The sequence below is a fragment of the Pseudorca crassidens genome, chromosome 5 (assembly GCF_039906515.1).
Source record: "Pseudorca crassidens isolate mPseCra1 chromosome 5, mPseCra1.hap1, whole genome shotgun sequence".
Classification (NCBI taxonomy): domain Eukaryota; kingdom Metazoa; phylum Chordata; class Mammalia; order Artiodactyla; family Delphinidae; genus Pseudorca; species Pseudorca crassidens.
In genome coordinates, this window is record NC_090300.1 from 65,909,177 (window position 1) to 65,936,152 (window position 26,976).

At 41.6% G+C, this 26,976-nt stretch overlaps 1 protein-coding gene, 1 long non-coding RNA gene and 2 other non-coding genes across 10 annotated transcripts in view; 3 read left to right on the forward strand and 1 right to left on the reverse strand.

Moving 5' to 3' along the window:
- MCF2L2 (MCF.2 cell line derived transforming sequence-like 2) overlaps positions 1 to 4,396 on the reverse strand; it is a 237,329-nt gene extending 232,933 nt beyond the window's left edge. For 5 of the 6 annotated variants that reach the window (XR_010943598.1, XR_010943599.1, XM_067738173.1 and 2 more), the window contains exon 1: positions 3,763 to 4,396. Coding sequence is in view for 3 of the 6 variants with exons in the window: in XM_067738173.1 (XP_067594274.1) it covers positions 3,763 to 3,814 (52 nt within the window). In the remaining 3 variants the exon portion in view is untranslated. The remainder of the gene's footprint in view (positions 1 to 3,762) is intronic. The other variant, XM_067738175.1, reaches the window with a different exon arrangement.
- A 5,400-nt stretch (positions 4,397 to 9,796) lies between these two features.
- On the forward strand, positions 9,797 to 25,171 carry LOC137224958 (uncharacterized). 2 transcript variants are annotated; one of them, XR_010943606.1, is made up of 4 exons: positions 9,797 to 10,077; positions 19,103 to 19,281; positions 20,749 to 20,858; positions 23,458 to 25,171. It is a non-coding gene; the product is annotated as an uncharacterized lncRNA (long non-coding RNA). The 2 variants fall into 2 exon arrangements; XR_010943607.1 differs by having other exon boundaries at positions 9,798 to 10,077; positions 20,771 to 20,858.
- On the forward strand, positions 20,939 to 21,109 carry LOC137225637 (small nucleolar RNA SNORA81). Its single transcript, XR_010943946.1, has one exon. It is a non-coding gene; the product is annotated as a small nucleolar RNA SNORA81 (small nucleolar RNA).
- On the forward strand, positions 21,432 to 21,563 carry LOC137225606 (small nucleolar RNA SNORA63). Its single transcript, XR_010943919.1, has one exon. It is a non-coding gene; the product is annotated as a small nucleolar RNA SNORA63 (small nucleolar RNA).
- Positions 25,172 to 26,976: the final 1,805 nt, after the last annotated feature.

Consider the following 26,976-nt stretch of genomic DNA (forward strand, 5'->3'; position numbering starts at 1 on the left):
AAAAAAGTCTAGAACAAAGAAGGGCATTATATAATGATAAAGGAATCAATACAAGAAGAGGACGTAATACTCATTAACATATATGTACCCAACATAGGAGGACCTAAATACATAAAGCAAGTACTAACAGATAGAAAGGGAGAAATTAACAATAATACAGTAATAGTAGGGGACTTTAACACCTCACTCACGTCAATGGACATTATCATCCAGACAGAAAATCAATAAGGAAACAATACTGTTAAATGGCACATTAGACCCATTGGACTTAATAGATGTCTACAGGACATGCCATTCAAAAACAGCAGAATACACATTCTTTTCAAGTGCACATGGAACGTTCTCCAGGATAGATTACATGCTAGTCCACAAAACAAGTCTCAACAAATAGAAATTATATCAAGCATTTTTTCTGACCACAATGGTATAAAACTAGAAATCAATTACAGGAAGAAAAATAGGAAAAACATAAACACGTGAAGACTAAACAACATGCTACTAAAAAACCAATGAGGGCTTCCCTGGTGGTGCAGTGGTTGAGAGTCCGCCTGCCGATGCAGGGGACACGGGTTCGTGCCCTGGTCTGGGAAGATCCCACATGCCGCGGAGCGGCTAAGCCTGTGAGCCATGGCCACTGAGCCTGCGTGTCCGGAGCCTGTGCTCCGCAATGGGAGAGGCCACAACAGTGAGAGGCCCACGTACCGCAAAAAAAAAAAAAAAAAAAGGGCAGAAGACCTAAATATACATTTCTCCAAAGAAGACATAGAGATGGCCAAGAGGCACGTGAAAAGATGCTCAACATCACTAATTATTAGAGAAATGCAAATCAAAACTACAATGAGTTATCACCTCACACCAGTTAGAATAGGCATCATCGGAAAATCTAAGAACAATAAATGCTGGAGAGGGTGTGGAGAAAAGGGAACCCTCTTACACTGTTGGTGGGAATGTAAACTGGTGTAGCCACTATGGAGAACGGTATGGTCCTTAAAAACCTAAAAATAAAATTACCATATGACCCAGCAATCCCACTACTGGGCATATACCCAGAGGAAACCATAATTCAGAAAGACACATGCGGGGCTTCCCTGGTGGCGCAGTGGTTAAGAGTCCACCTGCCAATGCAGGGGACATGGGTTCAAGCCCTGGTCCGGGCGGATCCCACATGCCGTGGAGCAACTAGGCCCATGTGCCACAACTGCTGAGCCTGCGCTCTGAAGCCTGCGAGCCACAACTACTGAAGCCCGTGCATCTGCAGCCCACGCTACCCAGTGAGGGGGGCCGCTGTGGTGACAGGCCTGTGCACTGTGGCGAGGAGTGGCCCCCGCTCTCCGCAACTAGAGAAAAGCCCACGTACAGCAACAAAGACCCAACGCAGCCAAAAATAAATAAATCAAATAAATTTATTTAAAAAAAAAGAAATGTGAAAAAAAAAAAAAAGGCACATGCACCCCAATGTTCATTGCAGCACTATTTACAATAGCCAGGTCATAGAAGCAACCTAAATGCCCATCAACAGACGAATGGATAAAGAAGATGTGGGGGCTTCCCTGGTGGCGCAGTGGTTGAGAGTCCGCCTGCCGGTGCAAGGGACGCGGGTTCATGCCCCGGTCTGGGAGGATCCCACATGCTGCGGAGCGGCTGGGCCCGTGGGCCATGGCCGCTGAGCCTGCGCATCCGGAGCCCTTTGCTCCGCAACGGGAGAGGCCACAGCGGTGAGGGGCCCACGTACCGCAGAAAAAAAAAGAAGATGTGGTACATATATGCAATGGAATATTACTCAGCCATAAAAAGGAACAAAACTGGGTCATTTGTAGAGACGTGGATGGGCCTAGAGACTGCCATACAGAGTGAAGTAAGTCAGAAAGAAGAAAACAAATATCATATGTTAACGCATATATGTGGAATCTAGAAAAATGGTACAGACATAACAGTTTGCAGGGCAGAAGTAGAGACACAGATGTAGAGAACAAATGTATGGACACCAAGGAGGGAAAAGGGGGAAATGAATTGGGAGATTGGGATTGACATATCTACACTAATATGTATAAAATAGATAACTAATGAGAACCTGCTGTACAGCACAGGGAACTCTACGTCACTTTGCTGTACAGTAGAAACTAACACAACATTTTAAAACAACTATACCCCAATTAAAAAAAAAAAAAGGAAACAGGAGAGAACTTAATAATCATCCAAGTCTACCTCCTCGTTTAAGAGATGGGAAGCTTCACCCTGAGAGAGGCCCAGTGATCTGCCCAAGATCTTTAGTGGCAAAGGGCCCAGGGACAGGACCAATAATACATTCACAGGTTAGATGGTGTTTTCACCCACATTATCTTACAAGCATACTGAGCTGGGTGGGGAAGGATTATTAAAATTCCCATTTTCCAGCCTGAGGTGGAATGACTTGTCCAGAGCAGAATTCAGATTGAGATGGTCACACACCCAGTCCACTGCTCTTTCCTGCACCACAGTTTCTTGCACACGTTGGTATTTAGCTCAATCATCTCAGCATTCAATATATTTCAAACTACAAATTCTGTTTTATTTTATCCTATCTTCATCAGTATGTCACATTCGGCCTTCTCTGGTAGGATTATACTGACCTTCTGTCTTAAAAAAAAAACCAGTTCAGTGGCCACATTTGGCACCAGAAACATTTTTTAAAACTTAATGAGGCTCCCCATACAAATCATCTTCACAAAATATATCACATGTGTATCATTCCAGATGTATATTATTGCACTAAACACACTGAACCAGTGTGCTCAAAGAGCAATAACAGCTCACTAATTGAAGCAATATTTATCATATAAATACCAAAAAGGCAGTTTTAGCAAATGCGTGGAACACTGAGAAAAAAACTTCCTGACTTCAATAAAAACTGATTTGCATTCACAGAAGGGTCTCAAAGTGAAGTGAGCAACAGAGAGAATTATCGGGATAATTCTAGTCATCTAAATCCAAAGGATCTGAACCTGAATGTGTTTTTTTATTTGAGGAGGTCCAGGGAAGGGGTGGGGGAGAAAATGTTAAGGAGGAATTTCCTTGCCGCTGTCTCAATGTTCTCTTACGGTATAGGGCCTGTCTTTCCACCACAACCCTTATTTCAGGAGGAAGGCACGCATGTTTTGCTCCCCATTTTGAACTCATGGAAGAGGATTAGAATTGCTCAGTCTCGTGGGGCTGGCAGAGGTTTCTCAGTGGGGTTCACCTGGGGCCGGGCGACACCTCCAGGCCGTACTTCTATAGAACAGGCCAGGGAGCTGGACTGCGCCCCGGCCCTCTACTGTGCCCTGCATTCCGGCACGCTGTCTCGTGAAGGACCCTCCAGTGGCCTGACAGCGATTTCTGCTGGAAAGCACCGGCCTTCGCTCCTCCCGTTCCCTCTCCTTTCTCAGTATCGGGTCAATCACTACACAACTGGCCACCCCTGCCCGCGGTCAGCAGCGGGTAACAGATCCTAACAGCCAACTAGCCCCGGGTTTAGCGCTCAACAGACTCGGCAATTGCCTGGTGAAGGCTGTTGCCCCATGGCCTGCTCCGGCCCCGCCAGACGCGGGGGACGCCCAAGGCCGCGAGCGCAGCACCCCAGGGACGCCTGTTACAGAGCAGCACCGGAGGCAGCGAGGCCCACACGCTGGGCAGGCGCCCCTCGACCATCCCAGGGCTGCGACGGAGGGCGGGGTGGGGGGAGACCAGGTCCCAGGCAACGCGCCCACCCTCCATTAATAAAACTTAGAATTAAGCGTCATTTACCGACACGAGCGATCACTGTGGTCAGTCGCCGGGTGAACTCCTGAGGGGCCATTTCTTCTTTTAACCAAAACAGCACTTCGCCGAAAAACCACTCGGTATAAACAAAACAAAGCAACACAAAACTGTTTCCACTGATGCTATGGATGACTTTTTAAAGGCATCTCTTCGCGAGGATGCTCGGCCCTCACTCTTCCTCGCTCTCCTCAGGCACAAAACGAGAGTCACTCCCAGCCAAGGCCAACTCTCCAGGGCCGCGCGGTTAGAGGACGCCAGCCACGCCCCGGAGGGGGTTATTTTAAAGATGAGGTGGAGCGGCTTTTCCAACTTGACAACTGGCTTTACGAGAGAGGGAAGCGGCAGTTCCGGAGAGGAGAAAAGCAAGTCGCCCCAATCTCGCTGTAACGGCGCTCTGGCGTCGCGGGCCGAGGGGGCGCATGGGTTTCTGGATTTGTGGTCAGATGTCCTGCGCTGCCGCCCGGGAAGGTCGCGCCGGGATGAAGGATGCTCTGTCAGCGCGCAGGGGGCACGCGGAGTCAGCGGGTGCGGAAGGCAGAGGAGCTGAGGTGTTCAGGACTCAGCCGTGCAGCCCACCCAGCGTCGCCGCGCGCCCTTGCGCTTCCCGCCTCCGCGCCCACCTTTCCCCGCCCGGGGGCGGTGCCCGAGGCTCCCGGAGAGGCGCGCACGCGCGAGAGCACCGCCCTGTTTCGGGTGGGGCAGGTGCGCCCATTCCTCTAAGAATGGGGGCGATTCAAGATCTGTCCTCCAATTGTGGGAGACGAGACAGCAAGTTTGGTGCGCCCGCCAGCACCGGGGTTCTGAACGCCAGATGCTCGGTTCCCTGGCTTGTCTCTCCTCCTTCCCCGCCAGGTATCTGCGGAGAAACCTAGGCGAGAAAGGGACTGGCAGGGAGTTCTGCGGCCGCCCCGCTGGGGCTCTGGAAGGAAGGCTGTTTGAGGCCCAGCTGCCCGTCCCATCCACTGACTCCGGGCTTGGGGGAGGGGCGGTGGCTGGAGTTTTTTTCCCCCTGTTAGCGGTTGTCTCATTCAGTTATCAGCGTCCACTGGACACACTCGCATTTAGAGCCGGGGGCGCGGGCTGTGCACCGACCTGGCTCCGCACGCGTGTGCGTACGTGTGTCTCCACTGTGTGGGCCTTTTCCTTTGTGCAGCTCCTCCCGTGCGCCCCCGCTCCGTCTGCCAACTGTCAGGCGCGCCAGTGCGCCCTCCTGGAAAGGCTCTGGCACAGCGGCATTGCGGAGAGCATCGGATCCGCAACTATCCAGTGGTAGACGCTGTCCCGGGGCTTCCTTAGGTGGCTCCAGATACTACCTGATAGACGGACTAACCGAATTCAGTAGAGCTCCACGTGAAAAGCCTGAGCAAACGAGAATCTAGTCAGGTTGTCCCCCAGTCCATTCCTAAAAGGGGGGACCCTGTCGCGAGAGTGCCAGGACCACCCACAGGTTCTGAGCCAATTCCGGGAAGCTCAGCTTTCCTCTTTGGCATGTAAAAAGCCAAACCCCAAACAAACACCTCGGATTCAATTTCTAGTAATAGCCACTCATCCCAGGGGTTTGGGGACGTTTTAAAATGCTTTCTGCTAACAATTGTGGGCTGTGGTTAAGAGATGATGTTAGTCCACCTGCTACGTGAAATTTGTGCAGAGGTTCTTCTCTCCTGTGATGTTTGGGCTCTTTGCACTCTGCCTGCACAAGTAGAGCAACCATTTTCATAGCAACCTCCTGCGAGAAATTCAGAAAGGGGTTAAAGTCCCAAAGGAGTAAAACAGCTTTGGGTTGTGTTTCCACGGTAGTATCTGGCTCTTCAAGGGTCACAAGTATTTTTGAGAAACCAAATGAGGTGTTTTCTGTTGGTAGTAGTCAGTACCTGGTGACCAGTCAGAGCCAACTGTGAACTGACCCCTAGAAACCAGCATATTGCTAAGGAGACTGATAATGTGGGACATGCTGGACTTTGCAGATCCAGTGACCTCAGCTTCTCAGATTAAGCCAGGTTTTATGGGTAAGAATCATGGATGGAAGGGACGGGAGAATGGGAAGAGCAAGAAGAGTCAGGTGAAGCTTATGAATAGGAATGAGAGAGGAAAGAAATAGAAAGGAAATAAATCACACTCAGAAGGCTGGTCTCCTTCCCACATCTGTACCTTCACAATCTTCAGAGGTTTCCATGGAGATGAACTGGCTGACTTTATAGCAAGATGTAACAGGCAGTGGCTGTCCTCAGAAACCAGTTCTGTCCCCCCATTTCTAATACACGCTCTCCTGGGGCCTCAACTGCTTCACCTGGGCTATGAGAGGGTGGGTCTGTGATCTCCAAGTTCCCTTTTCCAGTTCTGAAATCCTGTAACTGTAACTAAGAAGAAATGAGTGTAGTTTTCAATAGCCCATACCTCCTTGTTCCTCTGAGAAAACAGTTACTATCTCCATTGCTCTTGTGAATATGGACATGCTTCCTGCCTTCTCTCCTTCCCTGCCCTCCTCCCTTCTGTGCCTCTCTTTATCTTTTCTAATTATGATTTATTTCCTGTCTGTGACAAATCACATTGCTCTAATATATGGCAAAATCAAGGAACAAGTCAGAATAGCCTGCCTTCCTCTCTAATGAATGAATTAATAATCAGTCACATCTATTGAACATCAATTATATGCTCAGGGTTGTGATAGGCAGTGTCAATTATAGCAGCTACCACCGCCATATAGTAAGTGACTGCTCTGTGCCACCTGGTATAATGGTAGGCATTTCACAAACATCATTTAAGCCCCACAATAACCCTTTAGGGCTTTAGTCTTATTTTGCAGATGCTGCTGGCACAAGAACCAAACTGTGTATCACTTATCTTATGAATCTAGACCATTCTCTGCCTTCAGGTAAGGATTTGCCCGAGCTTGGAAAGACAAACTACCCTCCAAGCACTGCCAAAGTAGATTCTACCTCCCTTTTAGTGGATCATCAGCACTGCCTCCAACAATGAAGAGAAAGACAAAGGACCCACCTTGGGTGCCACAGGTGAGGTTAGGCACCATTGGGGCCACCCAGTTTAGTCTAGATCAGTGGTTCTCCAACTAACAGAATCACCTGGAAATACAGGTGATGTTTTTAAATACAAACTCCTGGTCCCCATCTCCAGAGATTCTGATTCAGTAGTGTGGGATGAGACCTGAGAATTTGCATTTTTAGCAAGTACACAGGATGACGGATGCTGCTGGTCCTGGGACCACCACTGGCCTAGAGCGAAGCTCTTCAAAATTCTTAGACTGCAAACCACAGTATGATCTAAAATTTACATCATGACATAGTCAACATAAATTACATAATTAAAACAAAAGTGGTATGGAACAATTTTCTTCCCTTCAGAAAAGTTAACTCAAAATGAATCACTGACCTAAATGTAAAACACAAAACTATAAAATTCCTATAACATAACATAGGAGAAAATCTAGATGACCTAGGGTTTGGTGAAGACTTTCTAGGTACAACACCAAAGGCACAATCCATGAAAGAAAGAATTGACAAGATAGACTTCATTAAAATTAAGACTTTCTCCTTTGTGAAAGATACTATCAAGAGAATAAAAAGAGAAGCTATGGGCTGATAGAATATAGTTATGAAAAACATATCTCTCTGTTAAAAAAATAAAGCCCTGTTATCTAAAATATACAAAGAACTCTTAAAACTCAATAGTAAGAATAACCTGATTTTTAAAATGGGCTAAAGACCTTCACAGACACTTCCTCAAGATATACAGATGGCAAATAAGCATATGAAAAGATGCTCCACATCATATGTCATCAGGGAAATGCAAACTAAATAACAATGACATACCACTACACACCTAATATAATGGCCCAAATCCAAAACACTGACAACACCAAATGCTAGTAAAGGTGTGGAGCAACAGGAACTCTCATTAATTGCTGGTGGGATTGCAAATAATTTGGAAAATTGTGCTTTATAAGATAGTTTGGCAGATTTTTACAAAACTCAACATATTCTTACCATGCATTTCAGCAATTGTGCTCCTTGGTGTTTATCCAAAAGTTAGAAATTTATGTCCACACAAAAACCTACACGTTTGTAGCAGTTTTATTCACAACTGCCAAAACTTGGAAGCAACCTGTCATTCAGTAGGTAAATGGATTAATAAACTATGACACATTCAGACAATGGAATATTAGCCAGTGTTAGAAAGAAATGAGCTATCAAACCATGAAAAAAAAAAAGAAACTTAAATGCATATTACTAAGTGAAAGAAATCAATCTGAAAAGATTGCTTATTGCATGATTCCAAGTACACTACATTCTGGAAAAGGCAACACTATAAAGACTGTAAAGAGATCAGTGGTTGCCAGGGATTATGGGGGAGGGAGGAATGAATGAATAGCCAAAGCACAGACAATTCTTAGGGCAGTAAAACCTCTTTATGATTTATAATGGTGGACACATATCATTATAAAATTTTCCAAACCCATGAAAGTACAACACGAAGAGTGAAGGCTGGGACTTCCCTGGTGGTCCAGTAATAAAGAATCCACCTTCCAGTGCAGGGGACGCGGGTTCAATCCCTAGTGGGGAAACTAAGATCCCACATGCCGCGGGGCAACTAAACCTGCGCACCACAACTACTGAGCTCTCGAGCCTCAACGAGAGAACCCATACGCCCTGGAGCCCATGTGCCACAACTAGAGAGAGAAAACCCACACTCCACAAATAGAGAGAAGCCCATACACCACAACAAAGAGCCAGTGCTGCAAGGAAAGATCCCTCACGCCTCAACGAAGACCCCGTGTGCCGCAACTAAGACCTGACGCAGCCAAATAAATAAAGGAGAAAAAAAAACCCAAAAAACAGTGAAGGCTAATGTGAACTAAGGACTTTCAGCGATTATGATGTGTCAGAGTAGGTTCATCAATTGTAACAAATGTACCACTCTGGTGGGGGATATTAATATTGGGGAGGGGGTATGCATGCGTGGGGGAAGGGGAAAGCTCTACTTTATGCTCAATATTGCTGTAAAAAATAAAGTCTACAAACTTGCAACTAGAAGACTAATAAGTTCTGGAAATCTAATGCACTGCATTAGTGATTATAGTCAACAATACTGTATCATGTACTTTAAAGTTGCTAGGAGAGTAGATCTTAAATGTTCTCATCAAAAAAGAAATTATAGGGATTTCCCTGGTGGTGCAGTGGTTAAGAATCCGCCTGCCAATGCAGGGGACACGGGTTCGAGATCCCACATGCCGCGGAGCAACTAAGCCCATGCGCCACAATTACTGAAGCGCACGCGCCTAGGGCCCATGCTCTGCAACAAGAGAAGCCACCGCAATGAGAAGCCCGCGCACCACAACGAAGAGTATCCCCTGCTCACCACAACTAGAGAAAGCCCGCGCACAGCAACGAAGACCCAATGCAGCCAAAAATAAATAAACAAAGAAAGAAATTATAATTATGTGATGTGAAAGGATTGTTAGCTAATCCTATGGCGGTAATCATATTGCAATATATAAAGGTATCAAATCAACAGGTTGTACAGCTTAAACTTACACAACGCTATGTCAATTATATCTCAATTTTTAAAAATAGCATTATAGAAAAAAATTAAGTCTATCTTAAAATTCTGTAATTTCAATTATGAGACGATTAAGAGGAGGATTTTTAAAAAATACATGTTTTCACATTTTTGAAAACATTATAAAATTTTGTATTCTTCTTACCCCACACCCTTTTATATCTTAGGACAGCTCCCCTTTCTTCTTCCCCTCAAAAAACTCTGAAGATTAAAGGTCATGAAGGGCTCTTCGCCCTGGAATCCATGAGAGGAAAAGAACCCCACAGAAGGAAACATCCATGGCACACGCAGGCAACCTAAGCAGGCTAAACACAGCATGCCCCTACCCCAGTTGGATCCCAGCCCAAGGGGCGGAGGAAACAGGGACCACACCCCCGCGGGCACGCAGCCTCATTGGCCAATCGCCGCTACTGCAGCTCTGCTCTGTTCTTTGATTGGTTTTAGTGGTGACGCCCCCTCCCGAATGCCTCGCTCGGATTGGCTATTTCTTGGTTCGGACTGGATGGAGACCAGAGGAGGACAAGAGACTTCTATGCGGTATGGAGGGACGATTTGGGTGACATCTGAGACGCAGCCGCACTTCAACAAGCGTCCGGGCTCCAGGAACATGGCGGCGGCCTCTGTGGTGTCGATGCTGCTGCTGGCGACTGAGAGGAACCAGTGGCAGTCATTCCAGAGCCCGCTGCTGCTGCTGCTGCCGCTGCCGCTGCCGCTGCCGAGGCAACGGTGGGTGGTAGGACGGCTGTGTTTCTGCCCAGGGATGGGGGCGTGGGGTGTTGGCCGGCCTGAGCTGTGAAAGAGTTGCGGAGGTACCGGAGGCTCGGTAGAATCTGCTTGTCAGGGGATTCTGCTTTCAGTCCCACCCCTGAGAAGGAGTCCTCCTACACCCAGGCCTTCCCTTTCTTTCCCCTCCCTAGGTTCACTCTTCAGCCCGCCCTTTGCCTTCGTTTTCTCCACTTAGGGGTGGGGGTGGGGGGAAGGGAGCTGGGCCTGCCATCCTCCGTGCTCCCCTACCTATGCGGGCAAGAATAGGGTTGCCAGATTTAGCAATAAAAATACAGAATGCTAGCTAAAATTTAAATTTCAGAAAAACAACACAATTTTTTTTAGTAAAAATATGTCTCTGATATCAAATAAAATTAAAATATAAAACATTATTTTTTATTTGTCTGAAATTTAACTGTGCGTCCTGTTTTTTATCTGGCAATCCTAGGCAAGAATACCATTTATACACCTCCTAACCATTTACAGTGTCCTTTCATAGCACTCCCTGTATGGGGAGTGTTATAATCCATGTTCCGATGAAACCCAAAAGGTCTAATCCAAGGTTATGCAACCAGTAAGTAATGGGGCCAGGACACTTTAAAACCCAATTTCAGGGCTTCCCTAGTGGCGCAGTGGTTGAGAGTCCGCCTGCCGATGCAGGGGACACGGGTTCGTGCCCCTGTCCGGGAAGATCCCACATGCCGCGGAGCGGCTGGGCCCGTGAACCATGGCTGCTGTGCCTGCGCGTCCGGAGCCTGTGCTCCGCAACGGGAGAGGCCACAACAGTGAGAGGCCCGCCTACCGCAAAAAAAAAAAAAAGCCAATTTCAGTTCTGTTGTCCCTCTCAGGTGTGCAATTCAAAGAAAGATTTCCTGGGAAGCTCTTATAATTTTTGGAATGAATCTACTTAACAAAAGCAAATTTATCTTTCAGAGGGGCTGGAGAGTTGTTTTATATTCAGGTTCTCTGCTGTGGCGTTTACTTTATATTTGGGGGAAGAAACTGTATTAAACTGTCAAGGTAGTGATTAAGGCAATGAAGTGTACTCTGGAATGAGACACACCTGGGTTCAAAGCGTAGCTTTGCCACTTTGATGGCAGTAGGCAAGTTATGTAATCTTTCTGGGCCTCCATTTCCTCTTTAAAATAGAAATGATAATAATTGTATCCACGTCATAGGATTGTTGTATTAAATTCTTGTCAAGTGCCTGGGACACTGAAATTAGTTAATTTTAACTATGATTAGCCATTATACTTTGACTTTTAGTAAATGTGAATTTTTGGCATAAATCATTAAATAATTAACTATATTTTTAATAGATTTTTATTGGAGTATAACTGCTTCACAATACTGTGTTAGTTTCTGTTGCACAACAAAGGGAATCAGCCATATGCACACACATGTCCCCCTATCCCCTCCCTCTTGAGCCTCCCTCCCATACTCCCTATCCTACCCTTCTAGGTCATGCAAAGCATCAAGCCAATCTCCCTGTGCTATGCAGCTGCTTCCCACCAGCCAACTATTTTACATTCGGTAGTGTATATATGTAGATGCTACTCTCACTTCACCCCAGCTTCACCCTCCCACCCCACGTCCTCAAGTCCATTTTCTATGTCTTCCTCTTTATTCCTGCCCTGCAACTAGGTTCATCAGTACCATTTTTTTTAAATTTCATATATATGCTTTAGCATACAGTATTTGTTTTTCTCTTTCCGACTTAACTTCACTCTGTATGACAGACTCTAGGTCCATCCACCTCACTACCAATAACTCAATTTCATTTCTTTTTATGGCTGAGTAATATTCCATGGTATATATGCGCCACATCTTCTTTACCCATTCATCTGTCGATGGACATTTAGGTTTGTTCCATGTCCTGGCTATTGTAACTAGTGCTGCAATGAACGTTGTGGTACATATCTCTTTCTGAATTATGGTTTTCTCAGGGTATATGCCCAGTAGTAGGATTGCTGAGTCATATGGTAGTTCTATTTTTAGTTTTTTAAGTAACCTCCATACTGTTTTCCATAGTGGTTGTATCAGTTTACATTCCCACCAACAGTGCAAGAGGGTTCCCTTTTCACCACACCCCTTCCAGCATTTATTGTTTCTAGATTTTTTGTTAATGGCCATTCTGACTGGCATGAGTGAGGTGATACCTCATTTTAGTTTTGATATGCATTTCTCTAATAATTAGTGATGTTGAGCATCTTTTCATGTGCCTCTTGGCCATCTGTATGTCTTCCTTGGTGAAATGTCTATTTAGGTCTTCCACCCATTTTTTAACTGGATTGTTTGTTTGTTTTTAATATTGAGCTCCATGAGCTGTTTGTATATTTTGGAGATTAATCCTTTGTTGTTTCATTTGCAAATGTTTTCTCCCATTCTGAGGGTTGTCTTTTTGTCTTGTTTATGGTTTCCTTTGCTGTGCAAAAGCTTTTAAGTTTCATTAAGTCCCATTTGTTTATTTTTTTTTTTATTTCCATTACTCTAGGAGGTGGGTCAAAAAAGATCTTGCTGTGGTTTATGTCAAAGAGTGTTTTTCCTGTTTTCCTCTAAGAGTATTATAGTGTCTGGTCTTACATTTGGGTCTTTAATCCATTTGGAGTTTATTTTTGTGTATGGTGTTAGGTAGTGTTCTAATTTCATTCTTTTACATGTAGCTGTCCAGTTTTCCCAGCACCACTTATTGAAGAGGCTATCTTTTCTCCATTGTATATTCTTGCCTCCTTTGTTAAATTAGGTGCCCAAATGTGCATGGGTTTATCTCTGGGCATTCTATCCTGTACCATCGAGCTATATTTCTGTTTTTGTCCCAGTACCATACTGTCTTGATTAGTGTAGCTTTGTGGTATAGTTGCAAGTCAGGGAGCCTAATTCCTCCAACTCCGTTTTTCTTTCTCAAGATTGCTTTGTCTATTCAGGGTCTTTTGTGTTTCCATACAAATTGTAAAATTTTTTGTTCTAATTTTGTGAAGAATGCCATTGGTAGTTTGATAGGGACTGTATTGAATCTGTAGATTGCTTTAGGTAGTATAGTCATTTTCAAAACATTGATACTTCCAATCCAGAAACATGGTATATTTCTCCATCTGTTTATGTCATCTTTGATTTCTTTCATCAGTGTTGTATAGTTTTCTGAGTACAAGTCTTTTGCCTCCTTAGGCAGGTTTATTCCTAGGTATTTTATTCTTTTTGTTGCAGTGGTAAATGGGAGTGTTTCCTTAATTTCTCTTTCTGATTTTTCATTGTTGGTATATAGGAATGCCAGAGATTTCTGTGCATTAATTTTGTATCCTGCAGCCTTACCAAATTCATTGATTAGTTCGAGTAGTTTTCTGGTGGCCTCTTTAGGATTTTCTATGTATATTATCATGTCATAGGCAAACAGTGACAGTTTTACTTCTTCTTTTCCAATTTGTATTCCTTTTATTTCTTTTTCTTCTCTGATTGCTGTGGCTAGGACTTCCAAAGCTATGTTGAAAAAGAGTGGTGAGAGTGGACATCCTTGTCTTTTTCCTGATCTTAGTCGAAATGCTTTTAGTTTTTCACCATTGAGTATGATGCTTGCTGTAGGTTTGTCATATATGGCCTTTATTATGTTGAGGTAGATCCCCTCTATGCCCATTTTCTGAAGAGTTTTTATAATAACTGGGTGTTGAATTTTTTCAAAAGCTTTTTCTGCATCTATTGAGATGATCATGTGGTTTTTATTCCTTAATTTGTTAATGTGGTGTATCACATTGATTGATTTGCATATATTGAAGAATCTTTGCATCCCTGGGATAAATCCCACTTGATCATGGTGTATGATCCTTTTAATGTGTTGAGGAGGGGAAAGAAGCGGGCGGGGGGGGGGGGCAGGCTTCCTGGGCTCCAGTGGGTGGGGCAAACATCCTCCTCTCCTCTCCTGCTCTTCTGGTCTGGGAGGGCCCCTCCCTGGGGGGGCCCCCGGGCCTCCCTCCTATGCCCAGAGGACCAATGCGGCAGGCTGGGGTGGGGGGTGCCCTTGGAGGGCAGGGGACCGGCCTGGGAGCTCAGCAGGTTCCCCGTGCCTGAGTGGGTGGGGCAATCACTCTCCACTCCTCTCCTGCTCCTTCCAGAGGGCCCCTCCCGCCTGCCTCTCCTGATCTCCACCCCCCCCCCCCCCACCCCGTCCTATACCCCCAGGACCCACCAGCTTGGGAACTCAGCAGGCTCCCCGTGCCTGAGTGGGTGGGGCAATCACTCTCCACTCCTCTCCCGCTCCTCCCAGAGGGCCCCTCCCACCTGCCTCTCCTGATCTCCCCAGCCTCAGGGGCGCCGTTCCTGTCTTGCCTCCACTTCTCCTCCCCGCTCAGTCCCCCTACCTCCTACTGGTTCACTTTGGGGTTCCTCCCATCTCCTTGGGCATCAGAGTCCGCCACCAGCGGCCGGCAGGCACCCTAGTTGTGGGGAGACGCTAACTTCACGGCTTCCCACACCGCCATCTTGACTCCACCTCCCTAAATATTTTAATTTTAAGTTGAAAAAAGCCAGGTAATTAAGAATGTTATGAATATTGTGAATTTCAGTGAAAAGAAATGTACTGTTCAATAATAGTTAAAACAGATACCTTAGACCAAAATATACCAATTTTACCAAATCAATATCTGTAAGCCAGGCTAATATAATAAAATATTTATATGTTAGTCTCAGTAATTGCTCCCCATGTATAATTTTATATGGTTTTCATTGTCATTGTGTTATAAACAGGAAGAAACATTAACAAGCCCCAAGGGAAAGATAATGACTACAGGGTGAGGGATAAAGCCAGAAAGTAGGTTTATGGTCAGCTGTTTATGGTGAAGTAGACTTAGTATATTTTAAAAACCAAATGTCAAGCTTCGTAGGAGTTTTATATTTCTTTGTATATTGTTTTATTTCCTTAGCATTTACAGTGTTAACATAGTTCACTTACAAACCATTCTCTAAAATTCCTCTTGGGAACTTTTCCCAGTTTTTCTCCAAAAATACTACAAAACTTTGCCACCACCTTGAAGAGAATGTGGAATTATGAAAACTGAAGGTCTAATCTTAGCAACTACTCACTATTACCCACGTGATCGTAAACAAGTCACTTAACATATCTGAGACTTTATCTCTAAAATCATAACTAACGAAAACCTACTCTGTCATCCCCAAGGTTTATAAATGCTACCAATTATTACTAGCTGTTATCCAACAGGGAAAACTTCAACCATAGATGAATCCAACTGTCTGTATTCTTCTGCCTGCAGCAAGCCTCCCAGAAGAGCTGGAGAAACTTGCACACTTGAAAGACTTGGTACTAAAATAAATTCATGGTAGTCAACTTCACCTGGGTTTTCACACTGCACAGCAGGCCCATTGTGCTTCTCTAGCCCCCTCATTCTTCCTTTTTATGCAACTGCTGTTTCAAATCCTCTTCACTTTTTTCAAGCCTGTGACATCCCTAATAAGCCATTTTCAGCAAATGGTCTCAATGTTACTGAGAAAATAGAATACCCAAGCTTCTGAGCTTCCTGCCAGCAAAGCTGCCCACCCACCTTCATCTGCAGCCATCCAACTTCCATCGAAGTCTAGTCCCTTTGCCTGTGCTCTGAATCCTTCCCCTCTCACCATCTCAGGGATCTCTACCATCAGTTATCACTTCTATCACCTGGATGGTTAACCACTCCCTCTTTACTAAATCCTTCCCACCAGTATTTAAATATTCCGTAGTCTCTTCTTCAGGGAGTAAGTCCCTGTTTTTCCTCGCACCTAACACTCTCTTTCTTTTCCCATTTTTAATCAGTTTTTTAAGAACTGTCTACCCTGAGGTTTCTATTTCTTTACTTCCCATTCTCTTCTCAACCTGTTGTTCTTCTGTCCTCACCCCTCTCCTGAAACTATTCCTGCTAAGGTTACCAATAAGTTTCTTGTCCCTAAAGCCAATGGATTCTTGACCTCTTAGCAACATTTAACACCCTAATCCAGTGTTTGGGCAAACTACAGCATGTGAACCAAATCCAGCTTCAGCATGTTTTTATATGGCCTGTGAGCCAAATATATTTTTAATCTATCTGGCCCTTTTCAGAAAAAGGTTGCCAACCATTCTTAGGTCACACCCTTCTTTTAGAATAAATTCTTCTCTTGGCTCTTCTCTTTTAAGTAAGTCTAGTTTTCCTTTTACTCTCTCCTCTCTTTCTCAGTCTCTTGCTAGATTACCAGACCCTTAGATGTTGGAACTCCTCAACACTTTATGTTGGAAGTGGGATCTTCTGGATCTCATCTACTCCTATAGCTTTGTTGAAAACCCCCATATTCTGTCTCTAACTCAGATTTCTTCTGAACATCACATGTTGTTCAACTGCCTACTCAACATCTCCACTTGGTGTGCTACAGATACCCCAAACTCAATATATTTGAAATTTAACTCACAATCCTGTGCTAATCCTGCTTTTCCCTGCAGACTGTCATAATTCAGTAGATTATAACATCATTGCCCACAAAGTTAATGTCAGAAATTTGGGAGTCCTTGAACATCTCTCCCTCTCCCTCCCCTCATTTTGTTCCACCCACATCTGAGTAATCACCAAGTGCTATTCTATTGCCTACATGTTTTTTAATCTAATTAATTCATTCTGCCCAATACCACCACACACTTAGGTCAGAAACACCATCATCTGGTCAAATGCTTTAACCTACTAAGTGGCATTCCTATTTCTCTAAAAAAACAACAAAACAAAAACAAAACAAAAAAATGGTTTTAATTGAGATATAACTCATATATCATAGAAGTTACCCCAAATTTTACAATTTAGTAGTTTTTCATATTTACAAGGTTCAAACATCTGTGGTATGTGTCTGGTATTTTTGCCATAAGCATCTTTGCTGTAGACATTTTTGCTGCATAACCAAGTGGTCATAAGGCAATTTTGCCATAAAAGATAAAATAACTAGTTGACAGTTTGGTTTGATAGTCTGGTTTCAACTGGGTGACAGTTTAGTTTCAGTTCTCCATTGACACAGTACTCCTATTTTTATATTACATAAATCTTAGCCCTCATAATGATCTACACAGTGACGAGTAGACATGGTGGTCTTAAAATAGTAGATGATAACAGCTACATATCAACTTGATAGAAAACATGGTGTTAAAACTTACCGGAAGTGTGAAATAAGAGAGTTTAAAGCCAGGTTATATACTATACTAGAAAATGATAAAATATCATTTGCAAATCCTTCAGTGGTTTGAAGGTACAGTGTTGAACCCACATTTCCCATAGAACTTTGGAACATTGATTAACAGACTTGTGATAACACACCAAAAACAAACGGTGTAGAGGCTCCATTATAAACATTCATCCCAGTGTTTGGAAACTGATACCTCTCTTAATGAAGGAAGAAATGGTAGCGAAAAAGGAAAAGTGCTATGCCAAATGAGGAGACAGATTGACATGCATTAAAAACTATGTATAAAATAGCATTCTCTTACATCATAGTACAGTTATCAAAATCAAGAAATTAATTTTGATGCAATATTATTATCTAATCAGCAGACTTATTAAGATTTAGCCAGTTGTCCAACAAATGTACATTTTACCAAAAGAAAAACTGGTTTGGGGTGGGACAAAAAAAAAAAAAGAAAAGAAAAGCTGCTTTTTTAGTGGTCTATAGTCTAATCCAGGATCACATGTTGAATTTAGTTGTCATGTCTCTTTGATCTGCCTCATTCTGGAACAAGTCCTCATTTTTAGTCTTTCATGACTTTAATAAGATGAGATGATGAAGTGTTTTTTAGTATTCATGATGCATCCACAATAGAGAGCTCTACTTGATACTGAAACACAACAGTAGAGGATGGTGTCAGTCACTGAGCATGTAGGCCAGTTTCTTTGGTGAATATCCCCCTTGTCCTCACTAGGGAGCCAGCAAGCTGGTATATCCACCTTCAGTCACTGATGTAGGGCTTCCCCCAGGGGGACATAAATTCCCAGATGCTTCAGGTTTTACAAAAGTGAAGAACAGCTTATGACTTAGTATAAAGAACCTTTTTAAAAACTATTGTCCATGCATGCATAGAGTTTTTGGTTTTGTTTCAAATTAAACTAGGCTTGCATTTATGGTTTGCAGGGCTGTACTCAGTAGACTGAGAAACTAAAGCTTTCTTTCTTTCAGGATACATGCACTTTGTGTTATTGTTGTTAAGTTTAAATGCAATTTTGCAACATGAAAAATGCAGTATCTGTAATTAGTTGGGAATCTTTGTCATTTGTGATACATCTGTTGCCTGCTGTCTGTTTTGAAAGCTTACTGCTGTGTTAGCTATGAAATAAAGCTTTTCTTAGCAAAGCTTTAGGCTTTATTAAGATCAGGGCTATATAAGTTTCCTATTGGAAAGATATTTATTTTTAAAGTGAATGATAATCAAGGAATACATATCAGAACAATTTGCCTTGGAGCTGTAAATGTAGAGCTTATTTCACTACTTACATGTAAAAGAAAAATGTAGGAACTGTTTGTTCTTTAATTGTTTGGTTCTTTAATTATCTAGCTGGTATCTCTAGGAAACTAAGGATCCCAAGTTTGAAAAGGCACAAAAATTTAATTAAAGATGAGATGCTTATATATAACACAGGGAACTCTACTCAGTACTCTGTAATGGCCTATATGGGAAAAGAATCTTAAAAAGAGTGCATATATGTATATGTATAACAGATCCACTTTGCTGTACACCTAAAACTAACACAACATTATAAATCAACTACACCCCAATAAAAAAATTTTTTTAAATGAGTTGCTTAAAGGGATTTTATCTTGAAGCAGTTTAATTTGTCTGCATTGTAAGCTTGGAAGTGATTCTGTATTGTGCTGCATAAAAGCTGTTCGCAGACCAGAATTTTAAACTAAATATGAACAGTTTAGCATTTAGCCATGTGCTTTGAAAGTCATTTGATGGAGCCTTTATTTGTGTAACGTAATAATTTAAGCTTTTGACTTTTAGATCCAAAAGGTAGTTCTGGCACTTGGATACTACTATGTTGGAGCAACTTGTCATGCCTGCATTGTGTGGAACCAGTGTTCAAAATAAAATGCAAAAACTTCAGGCTTGTGGAGGAGGGAGCACATGATGTCCTGGTACTCCAGGGAGACCATTTGATATGTTAAATAGAATATATCATTGTAAGTATTGCCATATTTTTCCTAGGGCATATTTTAACCCGTGATATTTGGGTTATGGGAGGGAAAATAATTATCCTAATCGTTTAAGCCAGTTGCCATGCATGAATATCTAGAGGTGATACTAATACTTTTCTTTAATACGCTTTATTTTTTAGAACAGTTTTAGATTTATAGGAAGATTGAGAAGAGAGTTCCCAGCTTCCTATAGTGTTAACAGCTTACATTAGTATGGCACATTTGTTAAAATTAATGAACCAACACTGACACATTATTATGAACTAAAGTCCAGAATTTATTCAGGTTTCCTTAGTTTTCGCCTAATGTTCTTTTTCTATTCCAGGATCCCAATCAGGATACCACGTGACATTTAATTGTCATGCCTCCTTAAGCTCTTCTTGGCTGTAACAGTTATTCAAATATTTCCTTTTTTTTGATGACCTTCACCATTTTTTAAAAATTTATTTATTTTATTTATTTATTTTTGGCTGCATTGGGTCTTCATTGCTACGTGTGGGCTTTCTCTAGTTGTGGCGAGCAGGGGCTACTCTTTGTTGCGGTGTATGGACTTCTCATTGTGGTGGCTTCTCTTGTTGTGGAACATGGGCTCTAGGCATGTGGGCTTCAGTAGTTGTGGCACACGGGCTCAGTAGTTGTGGCTCGCGGGCTTTAGAGTGCAGACTCAGTAGTTGTGATGCACGGGCTTAGTTGCTCTGCGGTATGTGGGATCTTCCTGGACCAGGGCTCGAACCCATGTCCCTGCATTAGCAGGTGGATTCTTAACCACTGTGCCACCAGGGAAGCCTGACCTTCACCATTTTGAGAAGCACTGGTCAGATATTTAGTAGGATGCACTTGTGTTGGAATTTGTCTGATGTTTTTCTCAAGATAAGACTGTAGTTATGGGTGTTGGGGAGGAAGACCACAGAGGTAAAGTAACATTTTCATCTCATTCTATTCTATCTATTCTATCTCATTCTATTTCATCTCATTCTACCTCACCTGGCTGAGGTAGTTTGTCAGGTTTCTTCACATAAACTTATTCTTCCCCCCTCTCCTTCTGTACTGTAGTCTCTGGAAGGAAGTCTCTATGCACAACCCACTCTTAAGTAAGGCTTTTTTTTTCGCTTTCCAAAATGGATCAAGATGCTTATTTTGGATGAAGCCAGTAAAAATGTTGAGCCAAAGGATTAAAGGTCAAATCCACGAGATTTACCAGAAATCAAACACAAGGACTCAGGTGTGCACGTGATTTTTCTGCAGCTGGCAGGTTGGGTTCATTGTTACAATATAGCTGTAAAGTGCTATATTGTCCTTTCCTCTGCCGAAAGCAATTGTGTCCTACAATCTCTGTCTAGCTCAGTTCTGTAGTAAGACAGGGACGCTTGGTCTCAAACATTATTTCTCTAAGTATTATTATGAAAACTGTTATAATTGATATGTCAACATAGTCATTGTCTCTTTTTTAAGGTTGTGTTGCTTTCTGCCTTAGTGCCAATTGATATGCTGAAGACCTCAAAAAGTTCCTGAGAAATCCATTTCAAATTCTGGTGAAGAAAGAAGAGCTGACCTCTGAAAAGGTGAATATCTTATAATAATTTTGAAAGAGGGTAATGTTTTTCTAATTGATATACATAAAAATTATAGCCAGGATTATTTTTTTAACTTATTTAATCTCTGTGCTAAAATTGCAGTAACTAGTATCTGTAGTGTCTTAGTGCTTGTAATAAAACTGACAGAGTAAACGCAAGGAAAAAAACAACCATACCAGATAGTAGAAAAACTGCAGGTAACTCCAGGGTATTTTGTTCTAAGATTTGGTACAGAATTTAGGCAGAATTAATAGAATGAATTTCTCTAACTGGTTCCTTCCAATGGTAGGGATAGAGAAGTCAAATGGCTTTTTATTCTGACTCTGATCTGAATTAACATTTTCCTCTCTGAAATACTGTAGGGAAGGAATTGTATGCTCTTTGTGACATATGAGAGACCGGCCAGTAAACAGGCTGTTCTTTTTCAGAACACAGACAAAGGGTAGACTGGCTCTGAGAAAACGCATGCCAGGAATTTCAGTTCTGATGTGGCAAGAGCTATTCTTGCCTAGTATTGCTACTTAAGACACTGTTAATTTCTAATTATTTCCTTAAAAACTGAAGCAGGATCTAGTTACAATGTAGCTGTGAAGTGCCGCATTGTCTTTGCCCCCTGCTCAAAATAAGTCTGTTTCCTTTCAAGCCCTGTTAGCCATGGTGCTGTAGCAGCCAGGGATGCATGGTCTCATACACATGTACCAATTTAAACCCTGACTCAACAAATGACTCCTGAGAGTTAAGGCTTATTAATATTTTACAGGTGGTGACAGAAAGAAAGAGACATTACCAAGAGGGAATTCAGATAAGGGACCAAACGCATTTTGATTACTACTGACTTACTGGCATTTAATTTAATTACAATATTTACCTACTAAAAGATCGTTTCAAGGGGAAGATTTTTCATCATCTTTGTCAGCTCAAGCTACGTGGGGGAATAAAGACCATACTCCAGTGAGCTGTGTGATATATATGCAGTTCGCTACTATTTTGTGCCCTGAAAGATTGTATAGAAGTTGCTTTTTGAATCAGAATTTGAACAGATATTATCATATCTCAGGCTCATGATTTTTATGTACAACTAATGTCTATGGTTATAAACTATGACTTGCCCACTACTTATGAAAACTATATTTTCAGTTGAGTATTTGTCATCTTCATTGAATTACTTGCTTTTATTCTGGAAAAATAAATTCATGTGTTGCTTTTCAAGTATGATTTTGTCAGCCAGACAACCTTGAATCAGGAAATGTAGTAACACGTAAGTCGTATTTAAATTGTACTTGGAAATATTCGTGGTTAAACAGAACACAGTGGGAAAACAGTGTGAAATGTAGCCCAGATTTTGGACCCTACAGAGTAGATATTCAAAGGGAAAATCAATAATGCTGTTAGATCTGGTTGTCTTAACTTACACGAGTCTTTTTTTTTTTTTTTTAAGTCATGTTGCTCATGTCTTGTGCTTTCTTGGTGATTCCTCTGTAATTAAGATGTTTCTCAGCATCTTCTGGTGGCAATTTATATTGACCCTGGCTTAGTTACAGTAGCTTTATCACTAAATAAATTGAATTATGTCTTGCTACTAATATAAAAATAACTTGTCAAAAAATATAGTAGTTGGTAAGAATAGATAATGAGGTGATGCTCAGACATGGCACTGGCCTGATTTAGGACATAGATTCATAAGTGAAATAGCATGTTGTTTGGTTAAAGAGCAAGTCAGTATTCTCATATTTGTTTTCCTCTTGTACTGGTTATTTGGTATTTTAAGTTGCTCCAGCCAAAACATTTTTGATTGGTTCTATCATCTGTTTTAGTAGAAAGCTATGGTGGTAAACATATCTCAGGCATCTGCTACAGTGTATGAGGTGACCTGAGCAGAAAGCAATGATAAATATGGGTTACCATAATAAATTTTTAGAGGTTTCCCCCACAATGGAAAAAGTTTTAAGTCCTGGATCAAATCTGTCCAATAGAACTTTCTGTAGTGAGGGAAATGTTTTATATCTGCACTGCCCAACACAGTAGTGACAGGCCATGTGCGGCTACTGAAATATGATTAATGCAACTGAGGAGCTAAATTTTCATTTTAGTTTAAATAGCCACATGTAGCTAGTGGCTATTGCATTGGACGGCATAGTCCTAAACAATAGTTAACATTCCAGAGTTTATATTTTCAGTTTAGAGTTCCAAAATTGTGTCAAAATGGATTACACAGCTGTTCCTTTTGTTTCGTCCCTGGTATTTATGTTTGTCCCAGGCTGACACCTGCTCTTGGCCCACTTAGGTAGGGGCTTTAATTTCACTACCCCAAACACAATACTGTCATCTGCTCTGTAAGTAATAACACTCAAGCCACCTGATAGAATCTGATCTTGCAACCAGAAGAATCTTTTTGAGCTAACCACAAAAGATATCTTTTTTTTTCTCTAGATATTGTGACTAGGATCTAGTACTCCAATTAGAAGTCCTCTAAGTATAATCTTGGCAAATAAACAGCCACTGATGGTTAACAAGTAGCTCATATCATTAGTACTTTATGTAGTGCTTGATAAGTGATATTCTGATTAATAATTTTTCTTTTGTTCAGAATTGGCAGTGGGAGTCAATTTGGGAGGAAGGCTGTGGCCTTAAACATTGAAGAAAAGAAGAAGATTCTTTGTGACACTGAGCCTTTCTACCATACTACACTGGAGGAAATGCCAATGAATGTGGATGACCTAATTTAATTCCTGGGATGAAATGGTTTTGAATGTAGTGCTTGCTGTTGGTGAATAGGCAATCACAAGGTGCATCATGCTTCTTTTGGGGGAAATATTTGAAGTTTTGTCTCAATGCTCATAACAGATCAAAAATATAGATTTTGATAGCAAAGCAACTTCAGCCATGAGCTCATGTGAGGAAAGTCATTGGCTTTATCCTCTTTAGAATTAGACTGTTGGGGTAGCTATAAAAGATGGGCTTGTACCCAATCGAAAAATGGGCAGAAGACCTAAATATACATTTCTCCAAAGAAGACATACAGATGGCCAACAGGCAAATGAAAAAAGTCTCAACATGGCTAATTATCAGAGATATGCAAATCAAAACTACAATGAGATACTGCCTCACACCAGTCAGAATAGCCATTATTAAAAAGTCTACAAATAGCAAATGCTGGAGAGGGTGTGGAGAAGAGGGAACCCTCTTACACTGTTGGTGGAAATGTAAATTTGTGCAGCCACTATGAAGAACAGTATGGAGGTTCCTCAAGAAACTAAAAATAGAATTACCATATGATCCAGCAATCCCACTCCTGGGCATATATCCAGACAAAACTATAATTCAAAAAGATACATGCACCCCTATGGTCATAGCAGCACTATTCACAATAGCCAAGACATGGAAACCACCTAAATGTCCACCTAGAGATGAATGGATAAAGAAGATGTGGTACATATAATACAATGCAATACTACTCAGCCATAAAAAAGAATGAAATAATGCCATTTGCAGCAACATGGATGGAACTGGAGGTTATCATACTAAGTGAAGAAGTCAGAAAGAGAAAGAAAAATACCATATGATATCACTTATATATGGAATCTAAAATATGACACAAATGAACCTACCTACGAAACAGAAACAGACTCACAGACATAGAGAACAGACCTGTGTTTGCCAAGGCAGTGGGGGTGGGGAGAGGAGAGATGGATTGGGAGGTTGGGGTTAGCAGATGCAAACTATTATATACAGGATGGATAAACAATGAGGTCCTACTGTATAGCACAGGGAACTATATTCAACACCCTGTGATAAAACATATTGGAAAAGACTATGAAAAAGAATACATATTTATGTATAACTGAATCACTTTGCTGTAGAGCAGAAATTAACTCAACATTGTAAATCAACTATACTTCAATTTAAGAAAAAGATGGGGTTGTAAATCTTAGAATTTTATCTCCTAGTTCTCTACACATGGTTATATTGAGTGTTCACTATCATTTAATAATATACTTGTTGACTGAAAGATACGTGCTGTATAAAAACAGCCAATTATATTAAACTAGTATATCTGCTGTTATTGTGTTAGCCATTAGACTGAATGGAACTAACTTTAAAATGATTTTTTAAGAAAATATTTGAATTTATTTTGTTTGGTATCGTTTTTATTCAGTAAGGCATTTTATTAGTGGTAAGTGTAAACTAGAGTCTTTTGCTAAACACCAGCAACAATCATGTCCTACAGTTAAATCTCAGAAAAATTGCTGTATTGTATATTGAATTTTCAATAAATTAAAATGACGTATTTTTTCTTTAAAGTTGTTTGGTCCTTATTCCTTAAAGATCTGTACTTCTTGCCATAACTCCATATTTGCAAAGGAAAAGGTTAAAACAGCACTGTAGTAAATATTTTACTCTAGTTGTAAAATTACAGAGGACACAATGAACGTGGCTTTTCGTAAAAAGTTTTAATAGTTCCAAGTTAGCTGCTACATGGCAGTAGCACAAAGACTGATCAACTGCAGATTTCATCAGTACTATCTACTAAGCATTATCTGCTTCTTTGAGAAAAAAGAAGCATTAGAATGTAAGATTCCTCCCTCTTCTGGTATGGCAAACATTTCCTTGTATATACCATGTAGCTACTCAACAGCAAATTTTTTGTTAATAAGCAGTAAATTTCTTTTTCCATAACAATAACATGGAGTTGCTATAGTAGATTCCATTACAGAAGGAATGAGTATGATCCTTGTTTTCTCCTTCTCACAAATTACTTATTAACCAATCTTTTTTCTTGACCACAGTTTATAATTTGTCAAAAGAACAATGCTGACAGACAGTGACTATTCCACCAGTTGCTTTGATTGGTATCAGATAGGAAAAAAAATATGGTAATGAATTTCTAGGGAAAAGCAGCACCCTTGTCCTTTCTCAGTCCTAGAACTGATGCTTGCCACTGTCGACTGGAAAATAATGTACAGTGTAAGACCAGTGAGTTTCAGTTTTATTCAGGGACCTTACTGAGGACTATAGCCCGGGCTATAGCCCAGAGCTTTTCAGATAGCTCTGAGGAACTGCTCTGAAGAGGTAGGGATTGGGGGAGCCAGTATATATATGATTTTTTTGGCTGGGAAATACACGTAGTCAAGCATATATATTGGTAAAAGATTACTGCTAATCACATATACAGAAAAAACCCAAATATCTCAAGATGATTATTTTTGTGCTTATCTATATATGGGAAGATGCAAGAATCTGGGGTCATTGAAATTCTTCCTTACATATGCATCTTAACTACTTAGGGGCCCATATATTCAAAAAACAAAACGCTTCATCCTGAATTCCTTTCAGGGTGTAACATCCTTTGTTTACACAACTTATCATAAAACTGCTGATGTGGCAAATAAGACAAATGCCAGAATCCTTGGAAGTATCAAATGAATTAAAAGTCACCACTGTCTTCAGTAAGTAAATTTTTGAAAGGAGATCCTAAAGAATGAGATGTAGGGGATGGCATCTACCTTAACATCTGTTCCCTACAGAGACTGGAAGGCAGGTGGAGAGAACTACATAAAGATTAGACAAAATCCAACAAACATAACGTGTTGTATTAGGGAAAGGTATAAATAACTACAGAATTTACCAAAAGGCCTGCACAGCCCTGCTTAATAATGTGGATTTTATTCAGAATCAAAGTCAACTATTATCTCCATCTAAAGACATCTTTGATTACTTTCTTGAACTCAATAGCTTCCTCCACAACACTTCTGCCACCAGGGCCCCACTCTCACTTTTCTCCCTCCTATGTATGTGGCCCTCTGCTATGCTCTTGTCACTCTTCTTAGGCTTCCTGTGTGCTCCTCCAAGCATTAGACCAACCACTCCCTGGATGTTTTCAGTCTGATGACTCTGGCACTACAATATGTTCAAAACTAAACTTACCATATTTCTCCAGTAATGCTTAGCTCATTACTTTGTACCTCCTTGTCTTATCTAGACTTTGGCAGTGGTCTCCAAATTTGCCTTCCTGCCCTTGGTCTTGCTTTATCCAATCCATTTACCACTCAGCCCCCAGAGAGACCTCATAAAAATATAAATTATTCAATAGCTTTCCTTTTTTGCC